General features: G+C 49.2%; 1 protein-coding gene across 1 annotated transcript in view; it reads left to right on the forward strand.

The window, feature by feature from the left end:
- CDC42BPG (CDC42 binding protein kinase gamma) overlaps nucleotides 1-13,985 on the forward strand; it is a 62,838-nt gene continuing 48,853 nt past the window's right edge. Inside the window, exon 1 of the mRNA XM_048857042.2 lies at nucleotides 1-157. Coding sequence (XP_048712999.2) covers nucleotides 1-157 — 157 coding nt within the window. The remainder of the gene's footprint in view (nucleotides 158-13,985) is intronic.

Genomic DNA, 13,985 nt, shown 5'->3' on the forward strand with positions numbered 1-13,985 from the left:
ATGTGCAGCCCGGTGGAGCGGCGCCTGGCCGGCCTGCGGGAGCTGCTGCAGGGGCCCGGGCTCGAGTCGCTGCTGGACGTGCTGCTGTGCCTGTACCGGGAGTGCAGCGGCGCCCCCCTGCGGCGGGAGCGCAGCGTGCAGCAGTTCCTGGAGTGGGGTGAGTCTCCTGCCCCCAGAGCGCAGTCCAGTGGGGGCTGGGAAAGGAGGGGGGCCTCCTGCCCCTACAGTCCCAGGTGATAGGGGAGGCTGCCCCTTTAGCTCCTTGCAGTGAAGGAAAGAAGCCTGTCCTGTAAGCCCCACCCCTGGCCCTGTGCAATTAGAGGGGAGCTGTAGGAAGGGGGGGCTACCCCCAGGGTGCAATGGGACAAAGGGCCCCCAACCCTGTGCAAGGGGAGAGCTGACCCTGGGATGCAATTGCAGGATATACTGCCTCCAGCACTCTGCAATGCAGGGTGGGATACTGGAAAGTCAGAAAGGGGAGAGGACTTCCCCCCACCGTATGTGATGGCTAGGGGTGCCCCCACCTTGTGTACTGGGTATCCCTGTGGTGGATTGGGGCAAGGCAGGAGTGGCTGTACTTGAGTGCCCCCTTACTCTGTGTGCAGCAGGGGTGCAATGTGCTCATCTGAGTGCCCCCTACCCCTGTTCACTAAGGGGCAGGAGGAGGAAACAGAGGTGTGAGCAACAAACACACACTGCTCCCTGCAATGCTTCCTCCCTCCCTGCTTCCTCCCTCTGGTCTGTGCTGATTGTAAAAGTAGCTGCTTTTATTTATTTATTTATTTTATTTGGGGAGGGGGACATGAAATGACCCACTAGGGACTAGCCTGAGACTTGGAAAACTCATGTCACACAGGCCCCCGCAAGCAGTTGGCTTGAGTCTGGATCACTACTAGGTGCTTGGGGCTTGTCAATCCAAGGAAGCTATTCTGGAGTAAGGTAGGGTGTGAATTTAAAGCACAATAGTTACTGTGGAATAGTTGACTCTTACTCTGAACTAGCAGTTCTGGTCAATTGCCCTGTGCTACCCCAGCCTGGCAGGGCCCTTGTCACTACAGTATCAGAGACTCTCGATCTGGCTGGTTTATCCTCAAAACATCTATTGGCTAGCGAACCACTTACAAACAGGGCAAATGGAGGCAGAGAGGCTGTAGTGTGTTGCTCATGGTGAGACCAAGAGTCAGTGGCAGAGCTGGGGATAGAACTCAGGTCTCCGGTACCTTAACCGCACGCCCATCAGCACCAGATGTGTGGCACTGTTTTGGAGGATGGTGATGGATTGAGAGGTGGTTTGATCAGTGTACCAGTATCTTCAGAGAGGAAACAGCAGGTACTAAAAGGCTCTTTAAGCTAGTGGAGAATGGTAGAATAAGAACCAACAGCTGGAAATTAAAGTCAGAAACATTCAAGTTAGAAATAAGGCTCCAATGTTTCTCAGGGACCAAACTCTGAAAGCAAAGGGTGGGGGAGGGATTCTTAATGTCGCCAACTCCAGACTGGCTGCCTGGCTAGAAGATGCTTCAATCAAATGTAGGTCCATTGATTCCATGGCCTAAAGGGACCATTGTGGTCATCTGGTCTGGCCTCCTGTATAGATAGCACAGGCCAGAGAATAGCCCCAAAATCATTCCTAGAGTAGATCTCTAAGAAAAACACAAGTGGTGGTGGGGCTTGGTACAGGGTTAACTGCTGTGGTATTCCCTGGCCTATATTATATAGGTGGTCAGACTCAATGGTCCCTTCTGGCCTGAATCTATGAATATCCTTGTCATAGTGTGGCAGGAACTCCATTTTAGTTCAGGCTGAGACATTCTTGCTGTTAACAGCCAGTTTTTCTAAGTGCTCAAAAATCCACCTGCTGCCTTTATTTAAAAATACAGAAGTCCTGCCTTCTAATCATCCAGCTGTGTTCTCATGGACCCTTTGCTGTAGCATCTGGCCACCTCTCTCACAGAAGGAAACCTACACATTTGATACCAGAGCCTGTAAAAAGCTTGTAAATTTCCTGCTTGGCCTATACACCACCAGTCTATTGGCTCCCAGCAGACTGGTCCCTCTCATGCTCCAGATACAGATCAAATGATGGGAGGGCTCAAATTTTCTGAAGTGCATAAGGATTTCGGGGTGCACACAGACATTCCTTAAAGGAGCCTGACGGAAGGGGTCCATTTAAGGCGCGTCCAGTTGGGCAGCCCCCAAATAACTAAGTGGCCATTTCAAGCTGTTTTGTCGACAAAGGAAGGTCCCTGCCCCAACGCTTGGTCTAAACACAATGGGAAATAGGACAGGGGAGGGATGCTGCCAAGTCTCAGAACCAAAGCGCTGCAGTCATTTGTACATCTACTGTAATGGGTTGGCCGCAGTATCACTATTGCTTGGGGTCTCTTTGTGTCCTGCCACCTGCTGCCAATCTCTGAAGCCCACAGGGGTACATTCATTTGCACCAGCTGTGGATCTGGCCCCAAGGCTGGCTGCAGCCTGTAGGTCCTAGTAAAAAGGGTGCGTTGTAGTTCCATGGTCACTCCAGCGGAGGATGGCTGCTCTTGCACTACAGACCAAGCCTCCTGAGATAAGTCTATCAACGAATAAATGGCAGGAGATGGGAGATCAGGATCTCCTGGCCTCATAGCACAAGAATAAGGGCCCACAGTGAAATCTGAAGGTAGCAGTAAGACAAGTGCAAAGCACTACGCTTTGAGAAAGAAAAAAATCAAATGCACAGCTATAAAATGGGAAATAGCTGGCTAGACAGTGGTACTGCAGGAAAAGAATCTGGGGGTCATAGTGGATCACAAATTGAATGAGCCAACAGTGGTGCAGTTGTGTGTGTTTATATATTTAAAAAAAGCTGATATTATTCTGGGGTGTATTAACAGGAGTCTTGTATGTAAGACATGGGGGTCATTATCCTGCTCTGCTTGGCACTGGGGAAGTCTCCTCAGCTGGTGTGCTGTGTCCAGTTTGGGGTTCCAGGCTTCAGGAAAGATGTGGATAAACTGGCAAGAGTCCAGAAGAGAGAAACAAAAATGGTAAAAGTCTTTAGAAAACCTGACCTGTGAGAAAAGGCTTAATAAAAACACCTTGGGGTGTTTAGTCTTGAGAAGAGACTTAGTGGGGACCTGATAAGTCTTCACCATCCTCTTTAAAACAGCCCTTAATGTATTATTTCTTGTCCTACCTTTCGTGGACATGGAGAACAGGCTTAATCTGCAGCAAGGGAGATTTTAGGTCAAATAGAAAAAATGTTCTAACTCTTAGATGAGTTAAGCTCTGGAACAGGCTTCAAGGGGAGGTTGTGGAATCCATGTCACTGGAGGTTAAGAACTGGTTGTGACAAACACCTGTCAGGCATGGTCTAGGTTTGCTTGATCCTGTCTCAGTGTGGGGGCTGGACTTGATGATCCCTCAAGGTCCCTTCCAGCCTGACATTTCTATGATTTTATGAAACTCACAATGGATCAAAGGATAGAGTACTTCTTTTAGATTATGGTACTTGCTACCACAGGAAGTCACTGAGGCCAAGAATTTACCAAACTTCAAAAAGGGATTGGACAGGTTCTATGGATAACAAGAATATCTAGTTATAGCTAATGTTAACAAACTTTTGGCAAGGATATTAAACTTCAAGGTTTAAGCTCGTCGTCTAGTTATTCATGATCAGGAGGAGACATTCATTAGGAATATATTATCCTACAATGGTTCACTCCAGCATTTCTGCATCTTCCTCTGAAACGTTAGCTGCTGGTTGTTTGTATTGCTATAGTGCCTATAAGTCCCAGTCATGGGCAAGGGCTCCGCTGTGCTAGGCACAGTACAAGCACTAAACAACAACTTCCTGTCCCCAAATTATGATGATCTAAGTTCTGGGTTAGACAGCCCTCTGCTCTGATCCTGTCTGGCAATACCTATCTTCCCAGGTCTAACCCCTGGGTCTGCCCCTCCCCTGTAAAACTAAGGCTGATCATTCAGCAGCTGTAAAGGGTGGGTGATATTTCATTAGCTAATTGTAAAGTGCTGTGTTCTCTCCTTCCACTCCCTTGAGAGCTGCTTTGCAGGAAACCAGGAATCTCTGTGCTGTGTGAGTTTGCATCCACTCCCACTGCTTACGTGTATTCTCCATGCTGGGAGTGATTTATGCTGCAGGAATGAAGATTGGAGGTGGGGGGAATGATCCTGCTTCCGTGTTCTTTGTTTTTGTGTTAAGTCCTTTCTTCACAAGGAAAAATGTGGGAGAGATTCAAAGTGAGAAGGCCTGACTCTTTGCCCTCCTCCTGTGTGAAAGTGAGATCCACATCAGGCCCTAATGTCTGGCTGTGACAGTGTGTCTACCCCGTTTGCAATACCATTGCCCTAGCACGAAAGCCAGCTGAAATTTGGGATTTCTGGTTTGCAGGACATGTCAGACTTGCTGAAAACGTTAATTTCGGAAATACCTAAACACTGTGTTTCCAAAAGGTAATACCTATGCCAGCAGGTGCTCAGGGGAAACTGATGTGATTCTTGTCAGTTTCACTCTCCACCACTGAATGACCTGGGTGAAGCTGACCTGAATCATGTGAGCAGCTGCTGAGGACCCTGGGGATTGCCACTCCCAGGTGTATCTTCTATGGTTCTGGGGCCCCAGGACTTCCCAGGCCAGCTGGTTCCCTGGGCTGTCTGGGGAGCCAGCTGCCCTCAGGACACTGGCTAGTAGGAGGGAGCCTGAAAGCCCTGGCTTGAGCAAGGGCTTCCAGGCTCCCTGGTGGGAGCTGAGCCCCAGTTTAGAATTGGGGTCCTCAGGCTTCCCCCTCCATTGCCTGGAAGACCAGGTATCCCCAGTCTGGGGCAGTCCAGATGGTGGGGCTGCCCCCAGAACTGCAGAGCCTGGAAACCTGGCTCCCCAGCAGCCTGCTGGGTGATCTGGCAGAGACCCTGCCTGCAATGTGACAAACAGTCGAACCTGGGGTGAATTTGCAAAACACTTCACGTTCATGTTTTTGTTTTAACACAAAACTTGGAAAATTTCCATTCAGCACTTGCTAGGACAGGGCTTGTTGGGGATTTTTAATGGATTTATGTAGGTTGGGGGAGTGCTTTGTGACTTGAGTCAGGTGTGTCCTAAAGGAGACATTATGCCCATAGGGGTGCGCTAGGCCTAGCTGTGGGGGGAGTGGACAGATCTGGTTATTGTCTATGGTGTCCTCTTGCTACTCTAGTTACAGTTGCACAGAGAACCTTGAAAATATGATCTGGTGCAGTCTGAGTTGGCAGAGAGCCTGAAACGATAGCTCTGGATACTGCCTGCTAGCTCGGTTGGCCAGCAATGGTACTTCAGAGGTCAGCATTGTTAACAATCTCACTGCTGTTCAAAACATATGAGATGGGGGGAGGAGGAGGAGGTGGCTCTTAGGGAATCTGGCCTGCTGGATAACGCAGGCCATAGAATTTCAGCCAGTGGCTCCTGTGGTGCAGAGTATAGGAAAGAATAATTCTCACTCCAAAGGGGAACCCTGATAAGAAACGTGGCCAAGGGACAGGACATGTGAGTTCCATTCCTAATTCTGCACTGGCCTGCTGTGTGACCCTGGGCAAGTCCCTTCCCTTCTTGGTGTCTGTCTCCCATCCCACCCTCTGTCTATTTAAACTGTGAGCTCTTTGGGGCAGGGCCTGTCTCTTGCTACATGTCTGCCCAGTGCCAGGTGTGATGGTGGGGCTGGTTTTTGGTCAAGGGGTCTAGGCGCTGTTATATTACAGGTGTGTGAATTACAGCAGGGACAGCTCTTATGATTTTTGGTGGAATTTAATGTGTTCCTTAAAGCCCCAGCTCGTGTGAGACTCACCTTAATTTTTGCAGATTGTGGGTGAGGAGATGGGAGGGGAGAGAGTGTGCCCCTTTTTAAAGCTCAAAACCCACAGAAGACAAATTGGAAAAGAACCCAACATTCATTACTTTTTTTTTTTTTTTTTAATCGCATGATTCTTTAAGATAATGTCATGGTTTCGGGCCAGGCTGACTCCCAGTTTTGAATGCTTAGTGTTGGCAACATTCAGATATCCTGATTTCTGGAATCCCTTCAATGGGGTTTCTAAGTATTCAGCACCTCAGAAACAATAAACCCCTTTAATACCGTGAAGGTTAGCACTTGGTTTGTAAGTTCTTTGGGGAAGGTGCCATCTTCTGTTTGTGTGGTGCCTAGCCTAATAGAGTTGCAACAGCTTTATGCTTCCAGAGGCAGTGTTTCCTAGTGGATAAAGCACTAGACTGGGACTCAAAGACCTGGGTTCTAGTCCATGGCCTGCTGGGTGCCCTCGGGTGAGTCAGTTGCCCCTTTCTCTGCTGCTGTTTCATCCTCTGTAAAATGGGGCAACCTGTTATTCTTTTGTGAAGTGGTTTGAGATCCACAGACGAACACTGCTGTTGCTGCAACATTACACAATTATAACTAACAATAGATCTGGGTCCTTTAATTGTAACAGACATCTAAAATGCCTCACTTGGAGGAAATGAGAAGCAGGCAGATAATCAAGCTATTGACTTTTTGGGTCAAAATAATGCCATTCAAAAATAAAAGCATAACTTCTGACTGATTTTTAAGGCCAGAAGGGCTCATTGTGGTTTTCTAGTCTGATTTCTGTGTACCCCAGGCCCTAGGATGTCTCTGAAATAACTCCTGGTTGAACTAGGACTGCTCTGTTAGAAATACATCTTGTCTTGATTTAAACATTGCCAGTGATAGTAAATCCACCACAGCCCTTGGTTAATTATCCTGTCTGTTAAAATGGGCACCTGGTTTCATTCTGAATTTGTCTCACTTCCACTTCCAGCCATTGGGTTGTGTTGGACCTTCGTCTGCTAGATTGAGGAGCACATTTTCAAATTTGGATTCCTCATGTCAGTACTGCTAGACTGGGATCAAGTCACCCCTTCACCTTCCTTTTTGTAAGCGAAGCAGCATGAGCACCGGGGCTTTAAGGGATGTGTGATAAGCGGTGAAAACACCTCCCAGTTGTAAAACTATTTCTATCCATAATGGCTCTGTCTTGATGCATGCTGCAGTCAGACCTAGCAGCCCTAGCCATGGACCAAGACCCATTGCGCTAGGTGCTGTACAAACCAAATAAAAGATGGTCCCTGCCCCAAAGAGCTCACACTAATCTGGCTCTGGCCCAGCAACATGTTTAGTCTAACCTAGCACACTTTTAGTTATTTTAAAAGGAGTGCGACTGCGTTTTTGGAAAACCTCAGGTTAGTCAAAAGCAAGGTCTTCCGAAAGCTTCAGGCCAGTTGCCTCCTTCCTCAGGCATCTTAAATTCTCCCCTGCAAATGGCTGACATTTTCCAAACATTCTTCACAGCTTTTGCAACCCCAGCTTTGAGCTACAGCAACCTCATTAGATACCAGCTGTTCTTCTGAGTAGGCCAGTACTACCTCAGGCCCCAGAAGATTGGGGGGGAGGGGGCAGACAGCAGGGGTGGGCCAGTTGCTGCCTAGACCGGGAGAGATGTCCTGTTCCAGCTGACTAAGAGCATGGGGCTGTCCCTGTTGTGCTACACACTGCCCAGACCTGCCTGCCAACAGAGGTATTTCCCCATGGGGCTAGGTTCTGTGCAGCCTCCTACCGAGAAGCACTTCCTGTCCCAGAGAGCTGCCAATCCAAGCAGAGTTCACAATTAATTAACTTCCAGTCCAGAAAGGGGTTGTTATAATCTAATTGGGCCTCATGTATCACCCTGGCTGGAACACCTGATGCTTCCTGTGTTGAGCCAACAAGCTGGCGAGGGGCCCAGATCTATCAAATTAGGGACAAAACCTCAAGGCTTGATTTAAAAGCTCTGCAGGTGACTGGGGAATCCCCCTTTCCCTGGGTATCCAACAGACAGAATTTGCTTCTGCATTCCCAGTGTGAATTTTAATTCCACTCCAGCTGCTGGTTCTTTAACCCCGGGGGAGGGGGTTGAACTGGGGCCCATTTGCCCTCCCAGTCGAGAATGGTACCCTTAGTTTACCAAGCCATTGTGGATCGAAGGCCTGGTCCCTGAAAGAGGGGTGTCGTCACAGGGGAAGCAAGGGGATGAGGCTTGTGCTTTACAGTAAACACATACAGGACTGGAGCCTTCAATTGTCTAAAGGAAAAACTTAGTTGTACGATCTTATTGCTCAGGCCTGGCCTACACACAGATTTCACGCTGGTGGCTGGGGGGGTATGTGTGAGAGAGAGACAAACCATGACATCGCCTAGTGTGGATGCTCTTTCAGAGTTTAAGGCCAGAAGGGAAAATGAGGTCATCGAGTTTGATCTTGGGTGTATCTCAGGCCCTTTTAACATCACCCAGCTACCTCTGTACTTAGCTCAATGACTTTAGTTAGACTAACTCATTTCAGTCCTTGGGCACCTGACCTCTTGTGAGCCCTGGGCCCAGAACAGGAGAGACCACCAATGTCTCAGGCCCCTGTTATGGCAGGGGATCAATGAGGTGAGACATGTCCAGATGATCCCAGCAGGTGACCCCCACTCTATGCTGCAGAGAAAGACAAACCCTGCCCACCGCGTCCCTGCCAATCTGATGTGGGAGAAATTCCTTCCCAACCCAAAATCTGCTGATCAGTTAGAACCTGAGCACAGGAGCAAGATCGACCACCAAGCCTCAAAGCCAGTGAATTCTCTGGACCACCTCAGTGCCCTAGTTTGACTAGTCTCCAGCTGTCGCTGATCTTTGATCTGTCAGAGGAAGGTGAGAAAATCCCAGCTATGTTTGGCCAGTTGTGCACTGGAGAAAAAATTTCCTTCTCTGTTCTGCGGGTGCCCCGTGCCTTAGGGTATGTCTACACTACGAAATTAGGTCGAATTTGTAGAAGTCTTTTTTTTAGAAATCGGTTTTATATATTCGAGTGTGTGTGTCCCCACAGAAAATGCTCTAAGTGCATTAACTCGGCGGAGTGCTTCCACAGTACCGAGGCTAGCGTCGACTTCCAGAGTGTTGCACTGTGGGTAGCTATCCCACAGTTCCCGCAGTCTCCGCTGCCCATTGGAATTCTGGATTGAGATCCCAATGCCTGATGGGGCTAAAACATTGTCGCGGGTGGTTCTGGGTACATATGGTCAGGCCCCCGTTCCCTCCCTCCCTCCGTGAAAGCAGCAGCAGACAATCGTTTCACGCCTTTTTTCTTGAGTTACCTGTGCAGACGCCATACCACGGCAAGCATGGAGCCCGCTCAGGTAACCATCACTGTATGTCTCCTGGGCAGATGTGGTACTGCATTGCTACACAGCAGCATCAACCCATTGCCTAGTGGCAGCAGACGGTACAGTACAACTGGTAGCCGTCATTGTCATGTCTGAGGTGCTCCTGGCCACGTCGGCCAGGAGCGCCTGGGCAGACAGCGGCTTGGAATGACTTGACCAGGTCGTTCTCTTTAGTCCTGCAGTCAGTCCTATTGAACCATCTTATGGTGAGCAGGCAGGCGACATGGATTGCTAGCAGTCCTACTGTACCATCTTCTGCCAGGCAGGCAAGAGATGTGGATGGCTTGCAGTCCTTCTGCACCGTCTGCTGCCAGCCAAAGATGTAAAAGATAGATGGAGTGGATCAAAACAAGAAATAGACCAGATTTGTTTTGTACTCATTTGCTTCCCCCTCCCCCGTCTAGGGGACTCGTTCCTCTAGGTCACACTGCAGTCACTCACAGAGAAGGTGCAGCGAGGTAAATCTAGCCATGTATCAATCAGAGGCCAGACCAACCTGCTTGTTCCAATAAGAACAATTACTTAAGTGCACCATTTCTTATTGGAACCCTCTGTGAAGTCCTACCTGAAATACTCATTGATGTAAAGCCACCCCCTTTGTTGATTTTAATTCCCTGTAAGCCATGGCGTCAGTCGCCCCTCCCTCTGTCAGAGCAACGGCAGACAATCGTTCTGCGCCTTTTTTCTGTGCGGACGCCATACCGAGGCAAGCATGGAGGCCGCTCAGCTCACTTTGGCAATTAGGAGCACATTAAACACCACACGCATTATCCAGCAGTATATGCAGCACCAGAACCTGGCAGAGCGATACCGGGTGAGGAGGCGACGTCAACGCGGTCACGTGAGTGATCAGGACATGGATATAGATTTCTCTGAAAGTATGGGCCCTGCCAATGCATGCATCATGGTGCCAATGGGGCAGGTTCATGCTGTGGAACACCGATTCTGGGCTCGGGAAACAAGCACAGACTGGTGGGACCGCATAGTGTTGTGGGTCTGGGACGATTCCCCTTGGCTGCGAAACTTTTGCATGCGTAAGGGCACTTTCATGGAACTTTGTGACTTGCTTTCCCCTGCCCTGAAGCGTATGAATACCAAGATGAGAGCAGCCCTCACAGTTGAGAAGCGAGTAGCGATGGCCCTGTGGAAGCTTGCAACGCCAGAGAGCTACTGGTCAGTTGGGAATCAATTTGGAGTGGGCAAATCTACTGTGGGGGCTGCTGTGATGCAAGTAGCCCACGCAGTCAAAGATCTGCTGATATCAAGGGTAGTGACCCTGGGAAATGTGCAGGTCCTAGGGGATGGCTTTGCTGCAATGGGATTCCCTAACTGTGGTGGGGCTGTAGACGGAACCCATATCCCTATCTTGGCACCGGAGCACCAAGCCGGCGAGTACATAAACCGCAAGGGGTACTTTTCAATAGTGCTGCAAGCTCTGGTGGATCACAAGGGACGTTTCACCAACATCAACGTGGGATGGCCGGGAAAGGTACATGATGCTCGCATCTTCAGGAACTCTGGTCTGTTTCAAAAGCTGCAGGAAGGGACTTTATTCCCAGACCAGAAAATAACTGTTGGGGATGTTGAAATGCCTATAGTTATCCTTGGGGACCCAGCCTACCCCTTAATGCCATGGCTCATGAAGCCGTACACAGGCAGCCTGGACAGTAGTCAGGAGCTGTTCAACTACAGGCTGAGCAAGTGCAGAATGGTGGTAGAATGTGCATTTGGACGTTTAAAGGTGCGCTGGCGCAGTTTACTGACTCGCTTAGACCTCAGCGAAACTAATATTCCCACTGTTATTACTGCTTGCTGTATGCTCCACAATATCTGTGAGAGTAAGGGGGAGACATTTATGGCGGGGTGGGAGGTTGAGGCAAATCGCCTGGCTGCTGGTTACGCGCAGCCAGACACCAGGGCGGTTAGAAGAGCACAGGAGGGCGCGGTACACATCAGAGAAGCTTTGAAAACCAGTTTCATGACTGGCCTGGCTAAGGTGTGAAAGTTCTGTTGGTTTCTCCTTGATGAAACCCCCCGTGCCTTGGTTCACTCTACTTCCCTGTAAGCTAACCACCCTCCCCTCCTCCCTTCGATCATTGCTTGCAGAGGCAGTAAAGTCATTGTTGCTTCACATTCATGCATTCTTTATTCATTCATCACACAAATAGGGGGATGACTACCAAGATAGCCCAGGAGGGGTGGTGGAGGAGGGAAGGAAAATGCCACACAGCACTTTAAAAGTTTACAACTTTAAAATTTATTGAATGCCAGCCTTCTGTTTTTTGGGCAATCCTCTGTGGTGGAGGGGCTGATTGGCCGGAGGCCCCCCACCACGTTCTTGGGCATCTGGGTGTGGAGGCTATGGAACTTGGGGAGGAGGGCGGTTGGTTACACAGGGGCTGTAGTGGCAGTCTGTGCTCCAGCTACCTTTGCTGCAGCTCAACCATACACTGGAGCATACTGGTTTGATCCTCCAGCAGCCTCAGGATTGAATCCTGCCTCCTCTCATCACGCTGCCGCCACATTTGAGCTTCAGCCCTTTCTTCAGCCCGCCACCTCTCCTCCCGGTCATTTTGTGCTTTCCTGCACTCTGACATTATTTGCCTCCACGCATTCGTCTGTGCTCTGTCAGTGTGGGAGGACAGCGTGAGCTCAGAGAACATTTCATCACGAGTGTGTTTTTTTTTTTCTTTCTAATCTTCACTAGCCTCTGGGAAGGAGAAGATCCTGTGATCACTGAAACACATGCAGCTGGTGGAGAGAAAAAAGGGACAGCGGTATTTAAAAAGACACATTTTATAAAACAGTGGCTACACTCTTTCAGGGTAAACCTTGCTGTTAACATTACATACATAGCACATGTGCTTTTGTTACAAGGTCGCATTTTACCTCCCCCCACCGCGTGGCTACCCCCTCAACCCTCCCCCCTCCTCGTGGCTAACAGCAGGGAACATTTCTGTTCAGCCACAGGCAAACAGCCCAGCAGGAACGGGCACCTCTGAGTGTCCCCTGACGAAAAGCACCCTATTTCAACCAGGTGACCATGAATGATATCTCACTCTCCTGAGGATAACACAGAGAGATAAAGAACGGATGTTGTTTGAACGCCGGCAAACATACACTGCAATGCTTTATTATACAATGATTCCCGAGTACGTGTTACTGGCCTGGAGTGGTAAAGTGTCCTACCATGGAGGACGCAATAAGGCTGCCCTCCCCAGAAACCTTTTTCAAAGGCTTTGGGAGTACATCTAGGAGAGCCACAAATGCTAGGGCAAATTAATCCTTTCACATGCTTGCTTTTAAACCATGTATAGTATTTTAAAAGGTACACTCACCGGAGGTCCCTTCTCCGCCTGGTGGGTCCAAGAGGCAGCCTTGGGTGGGTTCGGGGGGTATTGGCTCCAGGTCCAGAGTGAGAAACAGTTCCTGGCTGTCAGGAAAACTGGTTTCTCCGCTTGCTTGCTGTGAGCTATCTACAACCTCCTCATCATCTTCTTCGTCCCCAAAACCTGCTTCCGTGTTGCCTCCATCTCCATTGAAGGAGTCAAACAACATGGCTGGGGTAGTGGTGGCTGAACCCCCTAAAATGGCATGCAGCTCATCATAGAAGCGGCATGTTTGGGGCTCTGACCCGGAGCGGCCATTTGCCTCTCTGGTTTTCTGGTAGGCTTGCCTCAGCTCCTTAAGTTTCACGTGGCACTGCTTCAGATCCCTGTTATGGCCTCTGTCCTTAATGCCCTGGGAGATTTTGACAAAGGTTTTGGCATTTCGAAAACTGGAACGGAGTTCTGATAGCACGGATTCCTCTCCCCACACAGCGATCAGATCCCGTACCTCCCATTCAGTCCATGATGGAGCTCTTTTGCGATTCTGGGACTCCATCATGGTCACCTCTGCTGATGAGCTCTGCATGGTCACCTGCAGCTTTCCACGCTGGCCAAACAGGAAATGAGATTCAAAAGTTCGCGGTTCTTTTCCTGTCTACCTGGCCAGTGCATCTGAGTTGAGAGTGCTGTCCAGAGCGGTCACACACACACACTGGGCACTCTGGGATAGGTCCCGGAGGCCAATACAGTTGAATTGTGTCCACAGTACCCCAAATTTGACCCGGCAAGGCCGATTTAAGCACTAATCCACTTGTCAGGGGTGGAGTAAGGAAATCGATTTGAAGAGCCCTTTAAGTCGAAAAAAAGGGCTTCATCGTGTGGACGGGTGCAGGTTTACATCGATTTAACGCTGCTAAATTCGACCTAAAGTCCTAGTGTAGACCAGGGCTTAGACTGGTCTAGCTTATTCCCCTTCCTGTATGACAGTGGTTTTCAAACTTTGTAGGCTGTGTACCCTTTGCCAAATAATGTAGTCTACTGCATACCCCCAGCTGAGATACCTACAATTCCATTGCCAAGTCTTACTAAATAAAATGCATTGTTCCCCATTACAGGATTTTTTTTGTGCTTACTCCCTGATGAAAACTCGTACCTAGGGGTACGTGTGCCCCGATTTGAAAACCACTGCTCCATGGGAATAATTGTCCTCGTATATGTACATTGATCACAGTAAAACTCTGGCTATTTCAGGTGCATTGTGCCACTTTAACTACAGCAGCAGAGTTAAAGCAATACAACTACTGTAGGTGGACAAGGGCTTAAAGCGGGAGTCGTCAATAGGCAGGCCCCATCCAGACCGCTAGATGCTTTTGAATGGACTGAAATCTTATTTACTTATGATCATTATTGGGTTTTTATTATTTTCTCTGGA

This window comes from Caretta caretta, chromosome 7 (genome assembly GCF_965140235.1).
Source record: "Caretta caretta isolate rCarCar2 chromosome 7, rCarCar1.hap1, whole genome shotgun sequence".
NCBI classification, from domain to species: Eukaryota; Metazoa; Chordata; order Testudines; family Cheloniidae; genus Caretta; species Caretta caretta.